This window comes from Temnothorax longispinosus, chromosome 7 (assembly GCF_030848805.1).
Source record: "Temnothorax longispinosus isolate EJ_2023e chromosome 7, Tlon_JGU_v1, whole genome shotgun sequence".
Classification (NCBI taxonomy): domain Eukaryota; kingdom Metazoa; phylum Arthropoda; class Insecta; order Hymenoptera; family Formicidae; genus Temnothorax; species Temnothorax longispinosus.
In genome coordinates this window covers 17879242-17904574 of record NC_092364.1, presented here as the reverse complement: position 1 = coordinate 17904574, position 25333 = coordinate 17879242, and the positions used below count along the sequence as shown (strand labels likewise).

At 39.3% G+C, this 25333-nt stretch overlaps 2 protein-coding genes across 5 annotated transcripts in view; one reads left to right on the top strand and one right to left on the bottom strand.

Annotated features, from left to right (window-relative positions):
* LOC139816615 (tubulin monoglutamylase TTLL4) overlaps positions 1 to 25333 on the top strand; it is a 146703-nt gene that overhangs the window by 28882 nt on the left and 92488 nt on the right. The window lies entirely within an intron of this gene.
* LOC139816629 (uncharacterized) lies at positions 19149 to 20302 on the bottom strand. Its single transcript, XM_071784256.1, has one exon. The coding sequence runs from the start codon at positions 20094 to 20096 to the stop codon at positions 19566 to 19568; it is 531 nt and encodes a 176-aa protein (XP_071640357.1). The 5' UTR covers positions 20097 to 20302; the 3' UTR covers positions 19149 to 19565.

Genomic DNA, 25333 nt, shown 5'->3' with positions numbered 1-25333 from the left:
CTTAGATCGGGGGTGTCGACATTTAGCCGCCACCTCGGAATGTATCACGATCGTTGTCGATTGTAAATCATTATGACTGATCTTGTTTAAATTGTGAATAGACTAAATATAGTGATAGTGATTATAATATCTGCATAATCATTTTTAAATGAATAAGAAATTAATCAAAATATATAACATCTATGTGCAATTTAAACATTTTTTCATACAAAGTTATTCATTTTTTTTTTAATTCTTTTTATCTCTTTCTCTCCTCACATTTATTATTATTATTATTCTAAGTACAATTTATTTTTCGGGATGAAGTAATTGCGTCACAGTTATTCCTATTAGGTTGGAGAGTTAGGAATATAAAAACTTATCAGTATATATCTTTTTTTATATCCTACATTGCGATTTATCATATATTTATCTTGATTGTACTTTGCGGTTGAAGAAAAAAAAAATGGAACACGCAAACTGTAATTTACCATCGAGAATAACACTATAAATCATCTGCTGTAAGATGCGCAATACACAGTCATCTATAACTTATAAAAACGACGCATGATAAAAAATCACGCGATTATGTGAACGCGTTCTTGAACAACACGTGCCGACAGAAATATCGACGTTCGATACGTAAGGTGCGCGTCGCACGCGTGCATATTCGCTTCGTGTTCACATGCGTCGTACATGTATACACGTGCGAGCCCTCGCTCGAGAGCCGGGAATTAAGTGGGTGGCTAAGATTGGGTCTCATTTACTTTATCGTCTGTCCTGCTCCACCTTGCTTACCTCTTCCTCTCGAGCCGACCGTCACTCCGCTCTTCGCTCTCTGTCCTCTGTTTGTTCCGCCCTCTCGAGTGAGAGCGTACATAGAGCAAGGAGTGGCGGACGATTAAGAGAAATGACACGGTCAAGGAGCGAGACACGCTGATTGCGGAAGAGACCGGCATCGCCAGTGTCGACTGAATAATGCATACTCACGCTCGTATCTAATCGTTTTCCACACACACCGACGCGCCTCGTAGACGCAGCTGGACGTACAAGTGATATCATCATGTACATCGGACAAAATGGATACTTCCAGGGGGGTTCAATTTATTTAGCTTTCGAAGATATTATCAATAATGCCAGTATAACTTTTTTATACGTATTGTTTCTTTTTGCATAATATTTAATATAAATATTGCAAAGGAGATTTATATAAAACTGTAATAATATATGCTTGTTGTAATATGACTTTATTGTACTTTAAGAAGATTCTACTTCCACAATTTTGTAATATTTTATGCAACCAGATTGTGTTAATCAACTTTGCCGTGCAATATGCTGTAATTAGCATGGTCAGAAATATTTCTGTAATCAATGTATCACTGCTCGTTATGATAGCTACACGAAAGATGCGGTAGATAGGCCGTGTAGCTACCTGATCGAGTCTTAATTTATACTGCTTTCCGTAACGGGAGAGAGAGAGAGAGAGATTCACCTTTCCGATCTGAGATTACCGTAGGGTTGCGTGATGCGCATACTCGGACCAGATAATATTAATTGTATCAACAAGACGATTAATTTTACAAAAACTATATACCTTCTCTAGTTACACGGATGTAATAAGAGATTTATGAAGCGGAACGAATTGCTCATTATTTTGTTGGAGACTGAGAGGAATGATATAATTATTTTGCTTCTGGTGTTTCAAGGTTCAAAATTGCAGTGTTCTCTGCAATGATGCTCCAGATACTAGAAATCTCGAAATAAGTAGGTACATACTTTGCGCAAGATGAAAGATCTATCATCGTTCATAAATATTTATACATCTTGCTGATGTTAATTTTTGCGATTTATCGCGATGTGGACGTCATTTTAATGCAATTTCATAGGCGTTATCAGTTTTATAACGATGTGGCAAGTAACTTCCGCGATTAAGCTGTCAGTACGTGAGCGGGGTGATAAGTATATCCACAACGTTCGTTCCTCCGGCAATCGAAAAGAAACTTAAAATAATAACATTGAATTTTTTCTGAATAATGATATGGTATTATATTAAAATTTACAAGTCACATTATTCACTAATTATATTATTGAAAGTACCATAAATCTTGTTATTTTATATATTTTTTAATTAAAGAAGTTTTTACATTTTATATATAATAAAGGAGTAGATTAAAAATGTTTAGAGAAAATTGATTGCATTGATTGAAAATTAATTATATTTATATTTAAAAAAGAATCAACATTTTGATTTTTATAAAAAAAACCAAGTAAAACATAAAATTAAAAAAATAAAACAAAACAAAAAAGAATTTAGAGCGCTCTTTCAATAAACAAGCCGATAACATAGAAAAGAGAAAAGACATATCTTAAGCCAACGACTTTACTCTTATTTGAAACTAACGGAGTTTTTTTTTTAAAGTTGAAGAGGAATTTATAACGATTCTTGTACTCTTGCGTATCCGTAATTGGTTGTTACCGCAAATGGTGATACGACACTGTCAGGATTTATCGCGTTAAAACTCTCTCCTCCGCCGGACGATCGATCTAAATTTCTTGTTAACATTCTGAGGGTAGGCCGATTAATTCCGCCACATGTCGGCGAGGCCTGACGGAATGCCTAAATCGTTCACGCGTGTGTCGCGAACAAAAAAAAAAGAGCACCTATCCGTCGATCCATCGCGCGGGCAGTTTTGAAAGGCGGCGGCCCCCCGAGAAAGCGCGGCAAAAGGGCGCGCACGTGAGTGCACGTGGCGACGATCGTTCCCGATTCCCCGCACACGCGCATACGTGTGCGTATGCACATTGCGGAGGCTCAGGAACGCGCGCACCTCCTTCGTTCCTCCCTGGGATCTCTCCCACAAGGTGACGGCGATGCGTGCGTCTCTCTTTCTTTTTTTTTTTTCTTACGAGCGGGAAGACTGTGGGAATTCGGGACATGTGCGTGCCTATACACACGCCGCGCTCGTGGTCCGCGCAAGGGAGGATGGAGGAATCCTTGTGGTGTTTGGAAAGAGAGCCCGAATGCTGGAGGAAGGAGGACGGCTGGCGGCGCGAAGGGTGGAAGGACGTGGCAGGGGGGGGGGTGGGAAGACGACCGGACCTACGCTGTCCACGGCCGCCATAAGGCGGCGAATCCATGGGAATATCGAGCATGTGCATCGGGGCCCGCTCGTGGGCTGCACGAGTTATACGGGCTCTTCTCCCTCCGCGTCCCTCGCTCTCCTTCCTCAAACCTCCGGCTGCTCTTTGCACGCACGACATTCCGGCCCGCGCACGGAGATTTCTTTTTCAACACGTGGCTGAGTTAAGAGGACGACGTCACCGACGTCCATTCTGCCCCCAACAGCTCATGCCGCGCCGCGCCGGCCGCGTGTCCGTCACGTGAATGCAAGGGCCATATCGTTGCGCGAGTCTTTATTTAATTGGCTGAAATTGCGAACGTAATTGCTGTAGCTTTATCGATGAATTAAAAAAAGTATATGTTTATTTTACTATTACTTATTAATATTTTCGTATTGACAGCATTATTAAATGTCTTAACAAATATCAGCAATGTTTTTTACATATATATATTTATATAAATATATACATGTATAAAATAAAATTTATTTTAAATATATGTTTAATTTTCAATGTTAAGTGGATAACAAGTTCCAGCCGTCTGAAGAGTCTTTAAGAAAAAATTCGTGCAGAATACAATGAGAAGAATAAGGGTTAAATGCATCTATAGGTGTGCGCAACGGGTACGCTTTTGGGAACGTTATATTTGGATCGACAAAAACGATAAGTAGAAGAAAACGCGGTGTCTGAGGTTATGCCAACGTTACGTATATTTAGAGTAGAGGTGTTTTCGCGGAGCCTATATCTTTTAAATGACACATGCATGGTAAAGAATTGAATAGAAAAATAAGAATTACTGCCGAGATCTTCTGACGTTTGTTCTGCCGCATTGTTCTAGAGTCTGTGTAAAATATGATTCAAAATTTTGTTAATGCAAAAATCTACAGAATTATTCACATCTCGAATAGATATGAGAACCTCTTTAGAGCAACGTGCGCAATTCGCGAAGTCGGTGCCAAGATAATCGTGACGCCGGGGGGGAGGGTACTTTGAAAGGATTCAAGATCAAGCAGTGTGTGGCACACTCTCGATTACATGCATACACAAAAACGCCGCATATACACGTACAAAATTCTTATTACTGTGATAGTCGAGAGATACGAAATTAGGAAGTAGCAAAAATGAAAAATTTGGATAAAGTAATATTGATTGTGAGTTGATGCCAATATTGCCTTATCGTAATTAATAGAGAAAGCGCTATTTTTCTTGCTGGAGATAATCGTGTTCAGTTACCTAATTATATTGTCAAAAATTAATACATATAAACATATAATCAAATACATTCTCTTTCAATCAGAATGACATGTAAATCGTTAAAATCGTTTACACACCAATTACTTATAGCATGTTTTTGTGAAAGAAAGAACCCGAATATCGCAAAAAAAAAAGCCTTTTTTACTGTCGGGCAGGGCCGGTTGCCTCGCAATTTGCGGTATAATCATGCGTTATTCAATTGTTGCAAAAATAACGTTAAACATAGACGCGAATACGCGAGTACGCGCGTTAACGGGAGTTCTTTTTACTGGTTTCGAAAGAGTCTTCACGTCGCTCTTTGTAAAATATTTTGCAGGCGTGAGGATTGTGCCTCGGGAAATTACATGTTGCCAAAACACGTCAAGAAGCATCAAAGGGTTTTTTACAAGGGGATCTGAGATATTTTCTTGGCTATTCTTAGTTTTTTTTTTTCGTTTCGAGACTCGAAAGCGCGATATTGAAAAGACAGGCAAAGAACGCAATCGAAAAAGGGGGACTGAGATCCGGGTTTACTCTTCTAGACTCTTGTCTAGAACAAAAAACCGTTTCCGCAGGATATTTCTAGATCGTCAACCATATTCCACGGAAAACCGCGGAATCCGGAGTAAGACAGTTCAACACGTGGCGTTACATCGAGGTTATTTTCCGAGATTTTTTACTTTTGCCGCGCTGTAACAGTCTTTCGTACCATTTTTTTCTTGACTACAGCAGGGGAAAGATTTGGGAAAATCTGAAAGTTACATTTACAAGAGAGTTTATGTTTATTGCTAACATGAATTCGATTGAGAAAATAACTTAATTTTCCAATAATGAAACTATTTAAGGAGTCGTCGAAATAAAGAATCGAAATTCCGCATGACCACAGTTTAGTGAAGAAACACTAGAGTGACTAGAGCATGAAGAGAATTTTACTCTCTCTTACGATTACCGAAAATCAAAGCCGTGGAAGTGCGGTCGTTAGGCACGGTATGCTTTTTATGCGCGATACATGTGGCTCGCCGGCGCGGCGGTCGTCCGGGTTCGAAGAGACCGAGCGAGAAAGGGTTATCCGGTGTCCATTCATCGCATCTCCACTGCGGATGCTGGCCGCGCGCGTTCTCCAGGATGACTTTTTTCGCCGGGAGGTGAGAGAAGGGGGCTTCTGCCACCTTCAAAGGTGGCTACTCTGCGCATGCAGCACCTGACTTATAGCGGGCGTAACATTAGCCCCGCTTACTTTCGGGATCGAGTGGCAACTCGGTAATCGCCTCCGGGTTGCTGCCGCGCGTAAAAGGTACGGGAGTCGGGCCGGAAGTTCCGCTCGTATATAAATCTTGATTACAAATTGCGGCAGTTACGCATTGCCGGCCGCGCGCGCGGAAGTGAGCGCGCGAATTTTTCATAGCCCCGGGCCGCGCGATTTCATTTCGTAACGTACCGAGCGACTTCGCGGAATCATGCGTTACTTCCCTTACGTTTGACCGATGTTTTGTAAGTATGACGAAACCTCGAGTTTGAGAACAATTGTTACAGCAATTAAAAAAAAAGTTAGAGATAGTTCGTATCTTTTTATATTAGGGGAAGCAGATAGCAATCTTTGTTTATAAGCTACTTGAAGATTTTATTGGTTGAGATCTCATGTGTTCGAGTTTTAATTATATTTTACATTTTGCAAAAAAATTTATTTGTTAAAATGAACGCTTTCTTGTTTTCACAAATAGCCTAATAACTCGCAACGGTTGTCCAAAGATTTGAATTTTATTTCGGCCATAAATATTACTTTGATATTTAGTCCCGTCACTATCACTGCGGACAAGGAGCACAGTAATACATGTCGAGTATTCTCGGCATGAAATAACGCCAAAACTATTTTGCGTACGAAAGCGGGTCACGTGGCGGCGCTGGTAAATTCGATCGTTGGTGCCATCAGTTTCTCCTTGCAAGATCTCAACGTCAATGAGCGATGGGATCGATTTCCGTGAGGATCCCGAGTAATTGTGTTCTCCGTGTAAATAAGACGAGCGTAGCTGCGGGGACCTTTGTCGGACACGAGTTATTTGTTGCCAAGAAAGTATCGCCCCGAACGCTCTGCGGTAATTACATTGACGCAATAAATCATCGTCCACTTCGGGCTACATTTGCATCTTATAGTGTCGTGATATTTCATCAGATCCCTCGGGCGCAGTGTTATCCGATAAGCCTAGCGGTCGTCTTATTGAAGTCGTCAATGACCAATTGTTGCAGTTTGTAATTAATGAATTGATTTTGAAATCGTTTCGTAGTAAGATACAGATTGCTACTACATATCTAAAGTAATTTTGTCATAATTTGCACTAATCGTGCACAATGCAGCAAGTTGTGTATAAAGAAATGGATTAAACATTTTTAAATTCAATCTATTATCATCAGACTCTCTACTGGTACATAAATTAAAACTGTTTTCGAAACGTTCAATTAATTTGTCCTGCAATACAGAAAATTCTTCGAAAAACATTTTTGTGTCACGTTATACCAGCGGTTATTGATGGAAGGATGTTAATGTAAATATAAGGTTGTACCCGTAAGGGTATGAAGTATGAAGGTGTCGGAAGATTTTAATCCGTCGTTACACGGAGAACGGTTCGGAAATTTTAATCGACGGTGATAATACCGTTACGTTTTCCACGTATCCGTTTACGGTACGGCGTCAGGCGGATTTATACGAGGCGACGTGAGAGACTCGTAATCTTGGGTGCGAGTGCCGCCGAATTTATTGACGGACGGCGTCGCCTCAAGTGTACACAGAGGATAAGAATCGAGGTTCCTTACCTTCAAGAAAACAGTCGATTTTTAACGAACGCAAGAGACTCACCATAATAAATTGTACCGCGTACTTTATATGCGCTCTCTAACTAGCAGTATATATTAACTTTCGATCGGCAGCGAGGTGCGCCGATCGAAAGTGTATTTTATCAATGGAAAGCTGATGATTGGGATCTTCTTTGTGGGATGTAAACATATAAAATTTATTATTATTTTCAGTGTAACTACTTCTATCAATTATCTTATAAATAATTCGATGTACTTTTGTTTCTAATTTATTAGAATAAAATTTTATTTATTTAATTGTATAATTTGCTTGCTCAATATTTTAAGCGTATTCCAATATTTAAGAGTATTCCAAAAGTTAATTAAAAAATTTTTTATTTTTCATATACAACATTTCATATTTAACATAATTAGTAGTTAGTGGACAATTCAACAAAATCTCGATTTTCACCTTCACTATTTATGATTTTTATCTGATTTATACTAAATTTTTTAATTGCAATTTTGTACGGCTGCATGGATATATAATTTGCCTAATATGTCTTTATTATCAATTCCTAACGACCCCCTATAACCGCGTGGAAGAAACGCGGCAAAGAAAAAAGGGCAGCGCGAGAAGGAGACCGGCGGAGAGCCACGTTCCGCACACGTTCCGTGCACACGACCGGCGATCCGATGCGGCACCTCTATTACAATCACGACGCACCGAGAGAGCTAAATAGAGAGAGAGAGAGAGAGAGAAGCGGAATCGCGGGCCGATCGCGCGCGTGTCAAAGAGAGAAAGAGAGAATGTCGTCGCGCGGAGAAGGCGGGATGGAAGAGAGGAGACGAGAGCCGCGAGTCGTAAGCGGGTTATGGTCGGGCGTATTATACCGCGTCGGCATGTCCTACACGCATACACCCCTATCTCTCTACCTATACTCTACGCGCGGTACGTGTACGTCTTATAAATACGAGGCAGTGCGTGGCGCACTCGAGAGAGAAGGTGCGTAAGTCCGCATCTGCCCGAGATTCTCACGCGCGACGCATCTGTCTCAAGTTCCCACGAGAAACCCGGGGGCCCCCGAGAAGGAGAAGCCGTGTTGCCCGGGAGCAGGCCGCGGACCGAGAAAGTTTCGTCCGACGGGCGCGGGCTGTCCACGTGGCGGCGACGCGCCTAGAGCAGCCACCGTCTTTCCCGCCGCCACGCTCGTTAAAGTGTCAGATTATAGGAAGAACGTATGTACGATCTTTCTGTGCCACCGTCCCGCCTCACTTCTTCCCCATTCACCCCGTCTTCTTTTCCTTAACCGAAAACGGCTCGATCGATTTTTATTGAGTCCCCCCGGACGGACGCGTGTCGCTTCGCCTTCTTAATGAAAGCGAACGCAGCTATCCGCTCATGCGATCTTTCCTAATTCGTCTGCCTGGAATGCGTGCAGGAGAGTCGTGTGAGTTGAATCGTTCAATCGTGATGAAGGTTATTTCCAAAACGGGACAGCATCGTAGTGAATCTTGAAATAAATTAATAAAACATATACAAGACTGGATATGTTGTATTAATTTACGACGTAGTAATTATGTAAATTTTGAATACTTAAAAATATTTAAATATATAATGGATAAAACGTGTTATATTCTATGTTGCTATAACGTAACTGTTTTAATTAACACTTTTTATCTTGCTTGTTTTATTTATCATCTGGGATTTTATCTTTAACTCCCTCCATGTGTATATGTATATACGTATAAATTTATTCTACGATGTTCCGTTCACGTGTCATCCACGTGGTCGATTTACGTCAAGCAAAGCAAACCTGCTTCTTCCGTCTTTCGTTCGCCGAAAATATTTGACTATCAGATTTATAAGACTATAAATATTGTGCGGAATGCTTCGTGTTAATTTGTTTACTGGAATATGCAAATTGTAATCTTGGATTGAGAAATTGAGATGACGCTAAAAATATCTTTCCTGTCATATCGCATATTTTATCATATCTGCTCATATCCAATTTGCACAAGCAATCGAATGATGTAAAATGTTTTTTTCGGAAATGTGATAACCTTGTTATCTTGATCGTACACTCGGTTACATTGTCGAAGGAAAGGAGAAGCATGAAAGACGAGGTGCCATTATCCTTGCCAAAGGCTCGATTACTTTTACGGCGGCTTGCTGCATTCGCAACGGCGCAAAGTTCTATAGTTAACGCGACGGTTAGCGATACTGTGTAACAGCCACTCTGCACCGAGCGTCGAGTTTTGCATGGAACAAAGACGCAACGGGAGCATAAAAATTGTCGTTTTTTCTAGAACGCACGAGTTGCCAGGTGCGCCATCTACTATTTTCAAAAAATCCGAAGCCAAGGTCTTGACAGTCGCGGGCATAAAACGGAGCAACGGCGATTGTTTCTATGCTATATCAAACGATATATGAGCTCAATACATAAAAAAGATTACGTGTGCGAAGAGTTAGAAAAATCTCAGGCAGCATAATTTTTCTAAATAATGTCTTATTTGCTTTATTTTTTTCATATTTTATTAATGTTTTTGTAAGGGGAGAACGTAATTACTAATTAACTATGCATGGACTCTAAGTCTAATGTAGATTCTATCTTTGATTTTATGTCATGAAGTATGATATCCGTCGAATATGTTTCAGTCTTACATACGCGTGCTTATGTATTATACAATAATTATATTATGTTTTATAACATTGTTCTAATCTCCGACGGAGCACGAGATAAATTCGACAAATGATCCTCGTGACGCGATCGGCGCGAGACGGTTGATTAATACAAGACAACTTTCATATTTATGGATTAAGGACGCAGCAGTAGATGGTATCGACTCAATCGATTGTAATTGCGAATTAAAAGACGTCCGTTCGAGATGCATACGATTTTGATGCATGCCGCGCGACGGGATGCAATTACTAAACGTGCACGATTAACCTCGATTTTTCAAAATCGCATTTTGCGGTAAACAACATCCAGGTGGTACCCAATTCAAACTGCAATCACGTTTTAAATTGACTCGACATTAATTCGTCTCCATACTTAATGACACATCACGTCGAGTGTTATAAGTAATTATTCCCCGAAAGCCGCGATTTTTCACACAGTGCGTTAATGAACGTTGTAAGCGCGCGCGTGTGTGTACGACGCGTACGAGCGTGTTGCCCAATTGAAATTGCGTGATCGAATTCTTGATATTCCTCGATAATTGAATATGAAAACAGGGCCGTTCTTTATTATAGATTTTTGCGGAGAAGTATGTTGTCGAGAGGTGAATAAATACAGAGATAAAGCCACGTGTTAAATTAATGGAAAAATAAATTGTATTTATACATATTGTTTTAATTAGCAATTTTGCATAAAAATATTAAAGATGTCAGATATACACTATATATGATATCTGATATCTCGTTGATATAAATACATATTAATGCAACATATCAACGCGGCATCATTATAGATATTCGTTATGATGTCTGCTGCAACATTTTAAGTAAATAGCAGAGGGAACTGAATATTAATATGATACTGACAAGTTGTGAGAGAATCATGCTGGCCCGATAGAAAGATTTAATCGTAGAAATCTCGAAGCATATGATTACGCGCCCGCAGTATTGAAATCTTTGGCATCCGGTAATCCTCTTAAACGTTGGGAGGATATAAGGTGATAATCAAGTCCGTCCGCGAGCTCGTCTAGCTTCCTCAGAACAAGCGCGTTAATTAATGCGTTCGAGACGGCGATCAACAGGATGGCGCGAATCTAATTTGCATCTAACCACACGCGCGCTATGGTGAAGGCACGTGTATGCGTAAATATTGCCTGACGCATTTCACATGAGAGATTACGTAATGTATCATTGATCTCGCGCATTCGAGCTTGTTGCAAAATTGAATCTTTATCAGAATTAAGAAAATTATGTATGCACGCGCTGTACATAGCGTTGTACATAGCATTAATTAGCTCTTGAATTATTATTAATCAGCTCTTTATACTTTTGAAAATTAACTGAAAGGATCTCGATCTGTTTTGTTTGATCTGACCGTTTCTGCGATTTACACTTTTCTTTAAGTCCGGCTTCTGCTCGCACGAAAACAATATATATGTTACAAAAATTTCGACGTATTTCCTTGCGTTTGACGTCATTGATAAATATGGCTTAATCATTAGCGGTCGTCACGCGGTTTTAATTACGCGAGTTTGTATGTCACGAACGTGATTGCTTTTGTACGTAGGTCTCCTTAAATTTTGGTGTAGACCATAGCGCGGCAAGAGAGCACATAAATTTACGACCGTGTGTAAAAGATATGTCCGACTCGTGGTTTCTATCGTTTCCATTCCATATTGGAGCGCGGGGTTAATCGTCGACTACATCTCGCGTTGCACGCCTTCATCTATCACATTATATTATGTTGCGTCGGTGCTGTGCGAAAATGATATATCGAGTGGTAACCTTGAGATATGGGCTTCCTGTTAGCCCTTAATCACATCGGCGAGCGAATATCTGAACTGTTAATCGTTCTTGACAATTTGCAGAGATGGAAATTGCCTGAAAATATTGCTAATTATCCTGAAAATTGGAAAGGAATTTTCAATAGATATATATAATAAAATTACTCTTTTTTTTTTAAATGATTTTCTTGAAAACGATCTCTTTTTTTCGGGATGTTTAATATAAAAATTACCGTTTATTGTATATTGCGAAAAGACTCCTTTTTCCATTTCTTTCGTAACTCTTCTATTTCATATATATTCTTATAAGTCAAGATTTCTAATTATATCTCTTTTACATTTTAATAATTAGATTATCGTATATATAGATTAATGTCGAATCACACGCTTGATGTGCACGATCATCAAATGCAGAAGGATTATGTTTCACGTATATTCCAAATTAATGGTTGAGCAATCGTTTTCAATGCTAGAATTCACGAATATGTTACCGGTTTCTTCACTTTGGCATAAGGTAATCCTATTAATGTGTTTTTGACGTATGCTAATTCGCGCTAACGATAAGTAATCAGGAATGAGATTCTCCTATCTACCTTTCTATCTCGGATTATTGGAGACAGGCATTCAGCATGATTACTTTGCTGTCACAGAAGATTTTTAATCTTCATTTACGTTCGTTAACTATTTCACAAAAACTGGCAAGGATATCAGAAAATGTAAAAAACCAATGTTTTTAAATTAAATATGTTAAAGCTAATTAAATATAAACGAAGCAAGTCGCGATAAGTTAATGACGTCTTTGCTTTTAAGTTTTATTCCACACGGGTGGCGAGATGTTGTTAGACAGAATATAATTTTGGATCAAGTTTTTAAAAAAGATAAACATCATTTTAATAAAAATATGCTGAATTAATATCTTATTCGCGATAGTGGAGATAATATCAATAATTGTCAATAATTTAATTATTTTTTAATAATTGACGTAAAGTACATTTTTTCGCGCTTGTAACTTCGACAATTTCAGCACACGCTGAGATCATATTGGTTTCGTAATCGTTACTTGACGGTAGGTCACTGAATTGTGTACAACGGTTTCCTCGGTAATTAATTATTCGCACTTCGCAAATCGCGCGTCATTGATCGATCGCGCTATTATTGATGCATCGTTATGCAACAGTCGTCTATTTCAATTGCTTTCGCCGTTCTAAAGAGGTCTTGCGACGTGCTCGTTCGGCTCGAAGAGGTCGCGTACGCGCCGAGGGGACAATTCGAGTCTTCCTTTTCTTTTCCTGTGAATGGCGTCGCGGGATTGGCACGGGAATGGCGCAAGCACGCTCCGCGATCATCCATGACGAACGGCATTAGTCACGAGCCAATTTCATTCCTGCTCCCTTTCGCCTCCTCATCCAGTCGCGAAAGAAGCGCTCTTTTTTCGCCGCTGCCGTTCGCTCGCCGGCAGCGGGGTTCTCTTGGCAACTAAAACTGGCGTGTGTTCCTTTCCTTTGCGTAATTATTGACAGATTTAGAGTGAGTGCCAATTCACGCATAGATGTTAGATAAATTTCGTGAATCATTACCAGATTCTTTAGTCATGATATATGATCTATTTATTGATAGTTATCTATCTTATTAGATAAAAATGTATGGTTAAAGCTAATGATGATTGAGTTATTCTCAATTACGGATGGAATTTCATAATTTTTTGCCTTGATTAATTTCTTTGCAATTTAAAGATATTTTGTAACTTAATTTTCAGGCAGTATTACTTAAAGAATTATCGGTGAAGATGTTGATAATATAATTAGATAATAAGCGTAGAATGTTGATTAATCAAGTCTCTCAGAAGTCAAACTGACGAACTCTGTGGAAAAAGTAATGAAAATTGACGAAGTTATAAATCAACCATGTGTTTTGGTACTAAAATTTATAAGAAGTTAATCAGTTCGGCTTTCGAGATGTTTGTTTGAAACTTTATTTTATTGATTATAAAAAATTATATTAATTATGTAACGCTTATGACATTTTTTTTACTTTGGTGAGACGTCTATGAACATTTAAATTAAGAACCATTATCAACGAGTACGTATTTTAGGTCCGTATTCTGCTCGTATATAGATGCTCGGTGTAATTTTGTTTTTATAATACATTGAATATTTCGAAACGATAACGATTCTATCGGAATGCGGCCTTGGGGGGGGGGGGGAGATTATTATTGTGGCGCGAGTGCGATGTGTTTACGCAAGGTCGCCGCCCTTCCATTCGAGCGTCGAGATGCAAGCAGGCAGGTAGTACCGCGATCCGCTCCGCGTGTCGTCGCATTATCTATCGAAACGCGAACGTGACAAGAGAGGAAGTACAATTATTTCCTATATTAATATTTCACGGTCATAATTTAGTACAATTAGTCGTCGGGTTTCGCGATGACAGACTCGCAAGCATATCGAGGCGACTATTATTTCAGCTGATATTTTTCGTAATTTATACATTCGAAATAGAGATCGATGAAAAATAGGAATTCTACATGCATTGCTGCTGTACGATATTTACGGTCGACGATCATTTCTTTAATGCTGCTTATAATTAGACTTGAATATCTATGTACGTCTCGCATCGTGCCTCGCCTTTTTCAATAATTCGCTTATTGTATTTTCGGACAGAGAGTGGAATAATAATACGTCGGATTAAATTGCCATTTGCGATTTGATTCAAGAAAGGCTGTGTGATACCTTCAATCACTAGTTAATAATCGTTTTAAGATATTTGAATATTTTCGGGGTGACGAACTAAACTAGCTGAAATTTGACACTCGGCGTATAGCATACTGTCGTTTTCGCGCTATTACCTTACGTTATTCGTACGATCGAAACTAAAGCCGGCAAGTAGTGTATCGTCGTTACATTATTCGAAACGCGATCGTGACAGCTGTTAGAAGAAAATGTGATTGTCCCCCACGAACAATTAGCGATTATCAACTCATGCGATGAGTTAGTTCTGACGATAGCGGACTTATAAATCGTTGTATCAAGACGACGGCTATTTATCGAAGCATTATTGCTCTGCTTTGTCCATTTGAATTAGGATGGAAATTATTGTTACGTGGTATTTACGCGGTAATTGTCTCTTTGAAGATGTTTTAATCGGATATATTGGACTTAAAATTTTTTGTTTATACGAATGTAGGCTGCTCATTCTCGTTAATTCTAAAAACAGCAATAAAGAAGCAGCGTATCGTAACTTTGTGTAATCGTACTTTTCTCGTCTTGTTCTTTCGTTACGGTAGAATAAAATGCACATCGTGCGAATCTAACGCGAGAACGTCTGGAACGTCGTTTAAAGTGTAATGCAATGATCGTATTTTGATGATTAATTGGCGTGTGATCGTACCTTCGCGAGTGAATATTGTGTTAGTGCAACAAATCTGAGGAGACGAGGAGGCTTAGGAGGCATCGGGCAATGATGGAGCAGTTGTAGGTGAGTAAAATTATTATTTAAATTCTAAATTTATCTAAATTATTTATAATTACAAATATTATTTAATAAATATTTATAATTATTTATAATTACGTAATGCACGTAAGAATTATTCTGTAAATATTAATTATTATTGTGTAAATATTAATTATTTTGGTCGTTACTGTAATTCGGCTATATTTATGATTCCCCTGCTGCGCATCGTGTCAGTGAGTGACAGATGACCTTTTTTTATTTTAATTTAAGATAATGGCCAGTTTTATATTCTAATTCTTTATAGCCTATTTATATTTACAATTAGTTAGTGATAGCTTAACTTTGTATTTTGAAACAAAAATATTTAATAATTTAAGAGAGAATTTTAATAATTTGCATACATAAAGTTGCGGAGTGTTTCATAACAATTCAATAATACATTAAAGTTATCAGATTTTACGAATTTTTTCACAATTAATTGAGTATACTCTCAGTTGATCTCCAAATATGACCGTCTATCAAGATACAAATTTTATTCTTAGTATTGATACATTTTGTCGATACGATCGATACATGTAATGGCTATAAGTACAAATCTAAGAGTTGTACTTTCTTGTTATTTTTAATAGTCAAATTTTTAGATTTTGATGATAAATACGTGTCGCGGGGAGTAATTGGAAACGCGCGCGAAAGAGCGTTGCGCATGTGCGATTGTCCAGTGCACGTGAAACTGGAACCAGACTAAACGAGCGCGAACAACGAATGAGCAATTTGCTGGAGTTGCTTGAGTAATTCTGTTTGCACTTGTTGAAGCGAGTTGTTCATTCGTATTCGTTCGCTTTCGCTCACTCGATATCAGGATCCCGGCTTGACACGCGCGCACGAGGGAGATCGCGTGCGTGCGCGCGCGTGTGCGCCGGCTCGCATTAATGCAGCGATATCGGGGCCGTGGGAATGAGCGAGTAGCGCGAGCGAGCGTTCCGCTGGCACGAGCGGGTCACCGCGACGAGGAGGGAGGTGTGACGCGGCGCTGCGCCATTCACTCCGCGGGGGACAGTAAAGGACGACGACTATCGGCCGTACGCGGGAGGAAGTGGTGGCCGATTCCGCACGACACGTATTTTTTTTCCCTCGCTTTGAGAAATGTCAACCGAGAAAGTAGCGACGATTGTTCGCCAATGAATCGTTTGGTTCTGTCGTGCCGACATATATGCAACCGGTTTATTACTTTTGCTACCAGCAAACAGTGCTTTGTCCTCTCGCAGTATCTCTTATCATTCTTGCATTCTTTACACATATATATGATAATGATAAAGTTACTTAATTTGCAAATCACCTCCTATCTTCTTGAATATTTTAATTAACATCGAAGGATTGTAAATAGAAATGCAGAAAATTAATCATTATCTTTCATGTTGATTGAGATGCTAGTTATTATCTGCCCGTGTATATATCTTATTTTGTTTTGTAATTGGTTCTAATGATATTATAATGGATTCGAAAATGCTATGTTCTTGCGTACGACAAATATAATTTCCGCGGTTATGTGACTTTCAAAAAAAGTAAAGCTAACTACCTATTCCGGCTCTTTTTCTGGTTATTTTTTTCCGACACGCAGATTACCAACGAGAAAGTGACGTGATAAAAGAAAGTATTAAACAGGTCGTTTTCCCATGCGGAGATGAAAATACGATTCTTCATGTCGCATTTATTAATCGCTATCGCAACCGTTTCTCGTCCTACTATATATATATATTCTAACATTTTATTTTTTAATCAAAATAATTTAACGAGACTAATTATTTGCTTGTATTTTAATTTTTACATCGCACGAAGTGTTCTTCGCGGATATACATATTTTGCAAATTTTTTACAATTTCATTTTTTCCTGTAGATTGCTTTTTTGTTGGTAAAATAAACTTAACTTGCTTGTATAGGATTTTATAAATCTTGACTGTAATCATACATACGGACGGATTGACGTTTGAGATATCATCGTATAACACGAATTCTTCCGTAAATTCACGAATATCTCTCTGCCATTAGTGTCTCGAACGAGTGCAAGTCGAGGTGTTCCCACCGTGTGGACATTATTCGGCAAGACTGAATTCCTGGGCGAACATTTTAATCACTGTAATTACGAAAAAGGGTTATCGAACGGTTGCGACATACTCGTTCCGACCAATTTACACGGTCCGGATAGCCGTGAGACGACCGTAAATGAGGTGAGAGAACGTGGTATGGCTGGAGGGAAAGGGGGAGCAAGTGTAACAAGATAATGAATTAATTTATTTAATCGACGCGATGTCGCGATGCCGATGAAAATAATTCACGTAATTGATACATTCCGGGCGGGCCTTCTTACAAAGTTATTTTACAATGTCGCCATGTCGTGCTTGACCTCCTTTAAGTAAAAGCGTATGCTAAAGAAAGCTTAAGCCCCTGCCAATGCGGGGCTGCAAGCTTGCATCTAATGCGGGGTTGTCCGAAGGGTTGCCTTCCCTACAGGCTGACACCTATGTACCCCAATATCAAGGGAAGACTGCAAATAATTTGTTTTTACATATAAGTTACTTTGTTCGCTGAATAATCGTTCAATCAATTTTCGTCAATATGTAAATTAAATAAATAAAGTAAACATTTATTTTACAAGTTTATTTTAATAATTTTGCGGTGTCTCTTTATTGATTTTTAAATTAAATTAAAAAAGATAACATAAGCTTTAAATTAAAAAAAAAGTAGTATCAATGTTAATATGTTATATTATGTTATATTACGTAATTAACGGATGTACTGCTTATATTAAAGGAATTTATTTTTTATAAAAGTATAAATTAGATAAGTACATAAAATAATAAATATAAAGTAATAAGTATAATAAATATAAAATATAAATAAATGTATAATATAAAATAATAAATATATAAAAAAATTGTGCATATATTATACTTTTTTTTTATTCGAATATTAATAATATAGTAACACGTTATTATTCATTTGAAATAACATAGATTATTAATTTTTATTAACAAAGTATCGTAGTGTCAGGTGATATCAGCATTTCACGATCGAGCGTTTCTATTCTAAGTAAACAAAATTGAATTAGCTCTATCGTATAGTGTGCAAATTATTCACCCCTCCGATTATTCTGTTATGCTCCGATGTACTGCAATGATTATCGTTAGTATCTTTTATTATCTTTTTAAGGGTCGAGGTTTTTTCCACCCTTGTGTCCACTGTAGAAAATCATGTGAACTCGCTCGCACTCTATCTACCCCTAGTGAACATGTGTCTGTCACATATGGACAACACGTGTGCATAATGTCGATCGTATTCGTGCAGAATTTTCGATCCAACGAACTATTGTCTGTTTTTTGTCTCTTTTCTATTTCCGAATTTATTATAAAAGAAGTTTAATATCGCGTATCTTTATTCTCTATGCTCTATACTCTATAACTTACATGCCATATATTAACTAAAGGCGTTGAGATTTAATTTATAAAACAACAATGACTCTGTTTAATAGTGAATGGTTAAATCAAAATTTAGAAAAAATAAATTTGGAATTTTTTTGCAGGATTCTTTAAATTATCTTTTTAAATACGTAGCTCTTCGTGCACTTACCTTGAGGAAGTTTTCCCGCGTAAAATCTCCCTTAGCTTTTTGTGGACGAAATAATTTTGTCCGACGTTTCTTCGAACTTATGCCAAGTGTTTGGTCAAAACTTTTGCGTTAGCCGCCTTTGGAATTCTTAAAGCATTTTCAGATCGCTGAATTTATTAAAGTTCCAAAAGAAATCTTTTTGAAAGAGAATTTGATTGAAAATAATTTTATAATTAATGAATGTAATATTCGAGTTTTTGTTGATATTTTGACGCGAGAATTTTTGAAGAAATCAGATGAATTTAAAGGGCTGTTTTCGTGTACGCTCTGTCGATAAATTCTTCTCTTTACAACTTTAAAGAAATGTATTTGAAAAGAATAAAAAAGATTTAAGATTTTTATACTATTATTAAAATTATTTGCTTAAGACTAAGGTGAAGGGGAAGATTAATTGACACAAGGTATATTTGCTTATGAGTAACATTTATTTCAAACAAACATATTGGAAGACAGATAGGAAAGTGTCAGCGATACTTGCTGACATTAAAGCCAATATCACAATGTCGAAATAACACTCTATAAATTTGTATACATATAATAGGTACAAATATCACAAACGCGACAAATGTGTCGCTGTAATATAAAAAGAAAAATATATATATAATGCGTCTCTCTTTCTCTTTGATGTATTAATTTTACATCTACAAGGAATGCTCCTCTCAGTCAATTGTCATTGAGCTAAAATCTACATAGTATAAGCTAACGATCACAGTTTTGAAATGTTTATCTGAGCTGTCACCCCACAATTCAATTGACAGCGTCAGTCCTCGACCTCGAGGACGCTTCCGCGGGAGGAAGTTCAGCGAATCTCGAGTAATCAGCTCGGGTGATTCGCCTTTGAGGTAGATGCTGCCGTTCTCGATTACGACACCTCACGCCACTTGCACCTCGGGAAGCTGATACTGCGAGAAGGCGCGTTCCTTGTAGCACAGGTCTCTGTCGGCCATGCTGAGAGTCGTCCAGTAGAAGTCGCCGGCATGAGTGTGGGCGAAATGCACCGGCACGTAGCACTGACCAGGCACAACCGGCACGACGGTCATCTGTCCGTCCAGGCAGACGGTGATGGCGGCTCCCTCCTCGGCGTCCCGTAGCTCCTGCAGGAGTCTACGTTCCAGCGCCTCGTTGGCGTTGTTCTGGTTCTCGATCTCCTCGGTGAAGATTCCCACCTGAGGCACGGCCTCCTGGCGCTTGTTGCTCTTGGCGTAACTGCTGGTGCGCTTCTTCAGCATTCGCAGCAGTGGCTTCAGCGGCTTCAGAATGCTGCGTCTGCTCTTGCGGCTGCTCACGGCCTTGTCCTCCGACATCTTCAGGTTGTAGAGATTGTCGTTGAGCTCGTTCTCGAACACGTCGTTGAGCTCGAAGTCGAACAGCGTGTGCTCGCTCATGGTGGTGGCAGCGGCCATCTTTCTTCTTTCTCCTTTTCTTTTTCTCGCTATCTCTCTCTCTATCTCTCTCTGTGAGCGTTCTCCTTCGAACCACGGTACACTGAACCGGTTTCTTCCGAACTGTCGGAACTCGGAACACGTGGCACGAACTGTCGTTCGATAGGAACTTGGCGGGAGAGAACTTGAAAGCGAAGGATGTGCTTTCGGGCAAGTCGCTTTGGAGCGAGAGGCTAGTGAGCGAATGGTACCTTAGTACGAGCAACCCCGACCTTATATAGCTCCGCCGGGCCCAGGCAGCACGGGGTAACAGAGTGGGGAAGGCAGGTGCACTCTGGCTGTGGGAACTCGGAGAATTCGGAGCTTCCCACGTCGGGGTCCACGCCGACCATCTGCCGGTCTTCTCCCTCCTCCGCCCTCGCCGCCCGATCGCCCACCACCTATCTCGGGTCCTTGCAGCACCCTGCTCGCAGGGGCCCCTTCGTGATGCACATACACGTGCGCGCACACCCCCGTGATCACCCCCATTCGACCTTCTACATAGTGGATCCTCGCTTTCTCGTTCCGCGTGACTCCGATTTCTTAAGTTTTCTAGAGGGGTCTCTTTCTCTAGGATAGAGCCCAGATTTCCAGCATGAAGGGGGTGGTGTTGCTCCTTCGAGACTGGTTCGAACCTGTCGTAACACGTTCGTGCGCGTCACGCGAGCTTGCGTGAGGTGAGACGGATTTTGTCGTCGGCTTTACAGCTGAATACAGAATATACAACTTGTTGCGTCTTGCTGATAGCATAGGAATTGATGTGGTTCGAGGATAAGTTGACCGGTTGTACACGACATCAGCGATAATAGAGATAATTATATGAACGAAGAAAGCTCAATGTTTAATTACGGACTTAGTCGATTGTTAGATTCACGAAACGTTTATTGTATCAACTCATGTAAGATACAATCGATTGTGTATTCAATTTCGGCACGCAAAGTAGCGTGACTCGAGGTGGATTGCAATGCAGAAATTCAGAATTCTATATCCTATACGAGCATGATTCTTTACAGAAGGCGGGGGTGAAGAAAGGTAGTTCTATAAAATTTTATACGTAAAAATTTAAATTAAAACTATTGCAAAGTTTTTATTTGTTATATAAAAATTTAATTGGACAAGTGCAAATATTTTAATTACTTTAACATTTTTTATTATCTCTAAATTTTTGTTAAAAGTAAAGTTATAATCATAAAATATTATATAACAATTTATTTATTATCTAAATTATATTAGAACCATTTTATTAAATATATATTTTAATTAAAGTATTTAGTAATTTTGCACAAATCATTTACTTGTTAGATCAGTGATTCCCTCAGTTCAAAAAGAGCAATTCCAGCTACGATCGTTGCTGAGAATTTTTAAGCCAAAGGGTTAGCGTATAGCTAGCTGGTAAGTTATAGTAATTAACGTGCGGTAATAACGTACCCCGGCTTCCTTCATTACCCCACTGTGCACGAGAGATTTAGAGCCGAGAAGCGTCTAGACGCCTCGTGATAGGTGCGGTAACCCCCGCTATTAAATACGCCTCCGACCGGATTTTTTGTTATCTCGAAACTCGGCCCCTTGTCTTCATGACACGATCACGTTGCGTCCATTAGCTGTACCGTCATAAAAAAGTCTGAAAGTTTTGTGGGGAGGTGAACTTTTTCTCCTTCACCTCTCGCACCCTACGAATTGCCGAGTTTTTTTACCGGGTGGGACTTTTTTTTACAACCTGTTTCATGATGCGGAGCATCAGGTGAATAGTTAATGGATACGTTAGCACCAAATAGATAAATCTATGACTATAAATGCCTATAATACAGTTAATAAATATATATTGAAAGAATTTCTCAATTGTCTCCTTGTGTGTATAGAGAGAGGTGCAAATAATTAATACTTTACAGAGAGGAAGGGGGGAGGGAAAAATTCACCACTTGTGCCGACTTAAACATAAAATCACTGGCGGTTTAGGGACGGTTTTGGTGATGCACCTGAACAGCAATGGAAATCTATCGAGGGTGAAAATCGAGTTGTGGAGGGTCTTGTCGAGTTGGGCAGGCACACCATAGCCATATGCCGTAGGCAAACTTTGCCCCCTCGAAGGACAGGTACATTGGGGTATTATTTGTTTTCACTTGCATTTCGAAAATATAGCTTGAGGCAGGTGAAACGAGCCTGAAACTGCCGACTGCGGTAAGCCTTTTATGATTTGCAAGGATTACTTTATTTACTTTTATTTTAGAGTATCATTTTTCGATCTTGAAATTTTTCAAACTATTTTTTTTGAAGATTTTTTGATTAAAAAATTAAATTGATATATAGAGTCAAGTTCTGCATCAGATATTATGGTAAACATTTCTTCGTTATTATATTTATATAATGTGACGATCAATTTTCTATCAATTATTGATATAGTGTTTTTTTGCAGATTTATTTAATATTAACATACAGTCTCTAATTTATATTTATTGGTATAAATTGAAATTAAATTAACTGAATATAAAAATATTCGTTTACATATGTATATATGTATATTATATCGGTTAGTTTCTATATATAATTTCCAATTTAGATGTGAGCTTTTCTTCTATTTAAAATGCTTTGAAAGTTTATTGAATATTCAATCATATTATCGATTTAATAGCCATTTCGCCTTCGTTTTTAACTCGCGAACCTCGATTTTTGCCTCGTTCCACATTTAGCCGAAAAATCATCGACCTTTCGAATGGCGAATTTAAAAGCGTCGTGGATCATTAAGCATATCGATCGACCAGTTTCACCCACGTGGTAGCCAAGTCAATGGAGTGTATCGCATGCTGAGTACTGCACACTAACATAAACTCGCAGAGGCGTTCGAGCCTCGCTTATTTCCGGTCACATAAAATTAACATATAAAACCAAGTAACATAAAACAATATATTCACAGATAATTGTCGTATTCGTCGATCTACTAAATCTAACGGGTTTAATCGCAATAACGACTCTAACTCGAACGTCTCTAGCTCGTAGGCAGCAGGCGGCTCTCTAATGAAAATTGAGGAAACGGATAATTCCGCGCGTTTCCTGTTAACCGCGGATTTAAACCGGTTTGCGAGCAGATCCGCGGACGTTCTGTTCTAACAGTCCCCAGGGATCGCTTGTCTCATTCCCCTCGCTCTCCTCGCAGTCGTTTGGTAAGAAGCGCTCGTTCTCGTCTCGCAGGATCCTCACGCCGCACCGGATCGGATAGATCTTACAACCGGTTCTTAATGCGACCGTCAAATTTTAATTAATTCGAGACCGTTCGCGCGGTGTCCTGATTTAAAGCCGCGCCCACGTGTTTTCGTGCGGGCGTGCACGTCGTCCCGGAGGCGTTTCACGTGGAATTAATAATTCATGATCGTTTTGCTCGTTCGCTATGAGGCACCAGCGATTTGGAAACGTTTCGCTGGATTTTAACGGTCGCACCGTGTATTCTCGTCCCGGAGATTTATACCCGCTTTATGGCGTCGATATTGACATATCGCCCAAACGAAACGAAAAGTCACAGGCGCGTGCGGCATGACAAATTTCGAAGATGCGTTTATGGTCCTTGAGCACAACGTATCCCTATGATCCAATTAGCGACATAAGCTCCTCACCGCAGTTCAAGCGTTAATGATATTTGACTTGACAATTTCGAAAGTTTTTTATTTGATATACTTATATCTAAGTACATCAGCGATAATTTTTATGTTGAAAAATATCAAGATTCTAAAAATCTATTCTATTGATCTTCTTGAACCATTTTACTGTGTAGGTATTGTAAAGTTTCTTAAAATTAATTTTGAGTCACCGTTTTCCAACTCTTTTTTAAGCAAGGAAAGCTTTTTGAATTAAAAGATGGCCATACATGCATACGTTTAAATTTAACAACATATGTATATGAATCGAATCAGAATTTGTTTGCATTAAAATAGCTGAAGTTATGGAAAAATCTTACTTTTTGTCAAAAATTACGTAGCACCTGAAGCCATTATCACGCAAATTACACGCGCCGCTTTGAATCTCGCAGAAACGGCGCGTCATATTCCTATATTTATTCCGCGCCTCCGACGAGGGCATTAGATTATGCAAATCGCATGCGGGACGAGTGTCGCGGGTCCCATCAGATAAAACGTTATTCCAAAGGTGAAGCGTGCGATCCCCTTCACGTTCGGCCGTGGCAAACATTAGAGGTGAGCGATATGACACGATCTTGATTAAAACGCTACCCCTGGCAGTCTGCCACGCGATAATATCGCTTATCGCGTCATTAACCGACGAGAAAAAGGATCCGCGTACGCTTGAATAATCAGACTGAACGCGCGTCGCGGAATGCATCTAAATTCTAAAAGATGGCTCGAGGATGCACGCGTGCGTTTCTTTTGTTTATTTATTACAGCATCTATAGAACAGATAGGATCCTTTTTCGATTCCGTAACGCGCTATCGCACACACGTACAGTAGAAATCGAACATTACAAAACTTGATATTATTTTAGGTACTAATCTGGAAACGGAGTATACTTGCGAGAATAAATGTAAAATAAATTACTTATTTTTATATCAAGATATATATATATTGTTCTTTTTATGTAAGAGAAAAAATTAACAATGCTATAAACGAATTTCATAATCTCTACTCCGAACATATATGATGTAATCACGTAAGATAATTATTCGGCAAAAAAATTGCATTTATTCTCGGACTTAGAGATCGTGACCATGGAAGTGCTCATCAAGTCGCGTTCTCGAACGCGATTCTACATTTTCATTAGCATATAATTAATATATGAGTAATGACCGCGGCATTCTTTGCGCTCGCGTATGAACGAGCCTGACTTGTACACGCATGTTCAACGATGCAGCAGGTAGAAGCGAAAAAGGAGGGCCGAGTGAGGTTGAAGGGAAAAGGGAAGGCGAAGAAACGAGCAGGCCAACTTAAAACAGTAGTAGTGACCCCCGGGGCTGAGCAGGCCCAAACAAGAAGTCCCTTCTGACGTCACCGGCAGGTGCAAGCAGAAGTGCATCCTCGTCTCGCCGCGCTCCTCTCGCTCTCGCTCCCTTTCTCCGCTTTCCGCCTTCCTCTGCTTCTTTTTCTGCTTCCTCCTCGCGCACTCGCGTGTAATCGTGCCGATTTCGAGATCGAGATAACTCGACCTGTGCGCAGCGCCCACCGTGAATCCGGTTGGTTTCTGTTGAAAATTTCTGACGTACGTTACTCGGCCGCGATCG

Excerpts from the sequence above, each read along its gene's own strand:
- LOC139816629 (XM_071784256.1), bottom strand. The coding sequence starts at position 20,096 with ATGGCCGCTGCCACCACCATGAGCGAGCACACGCTGTTCGACTTCGAG.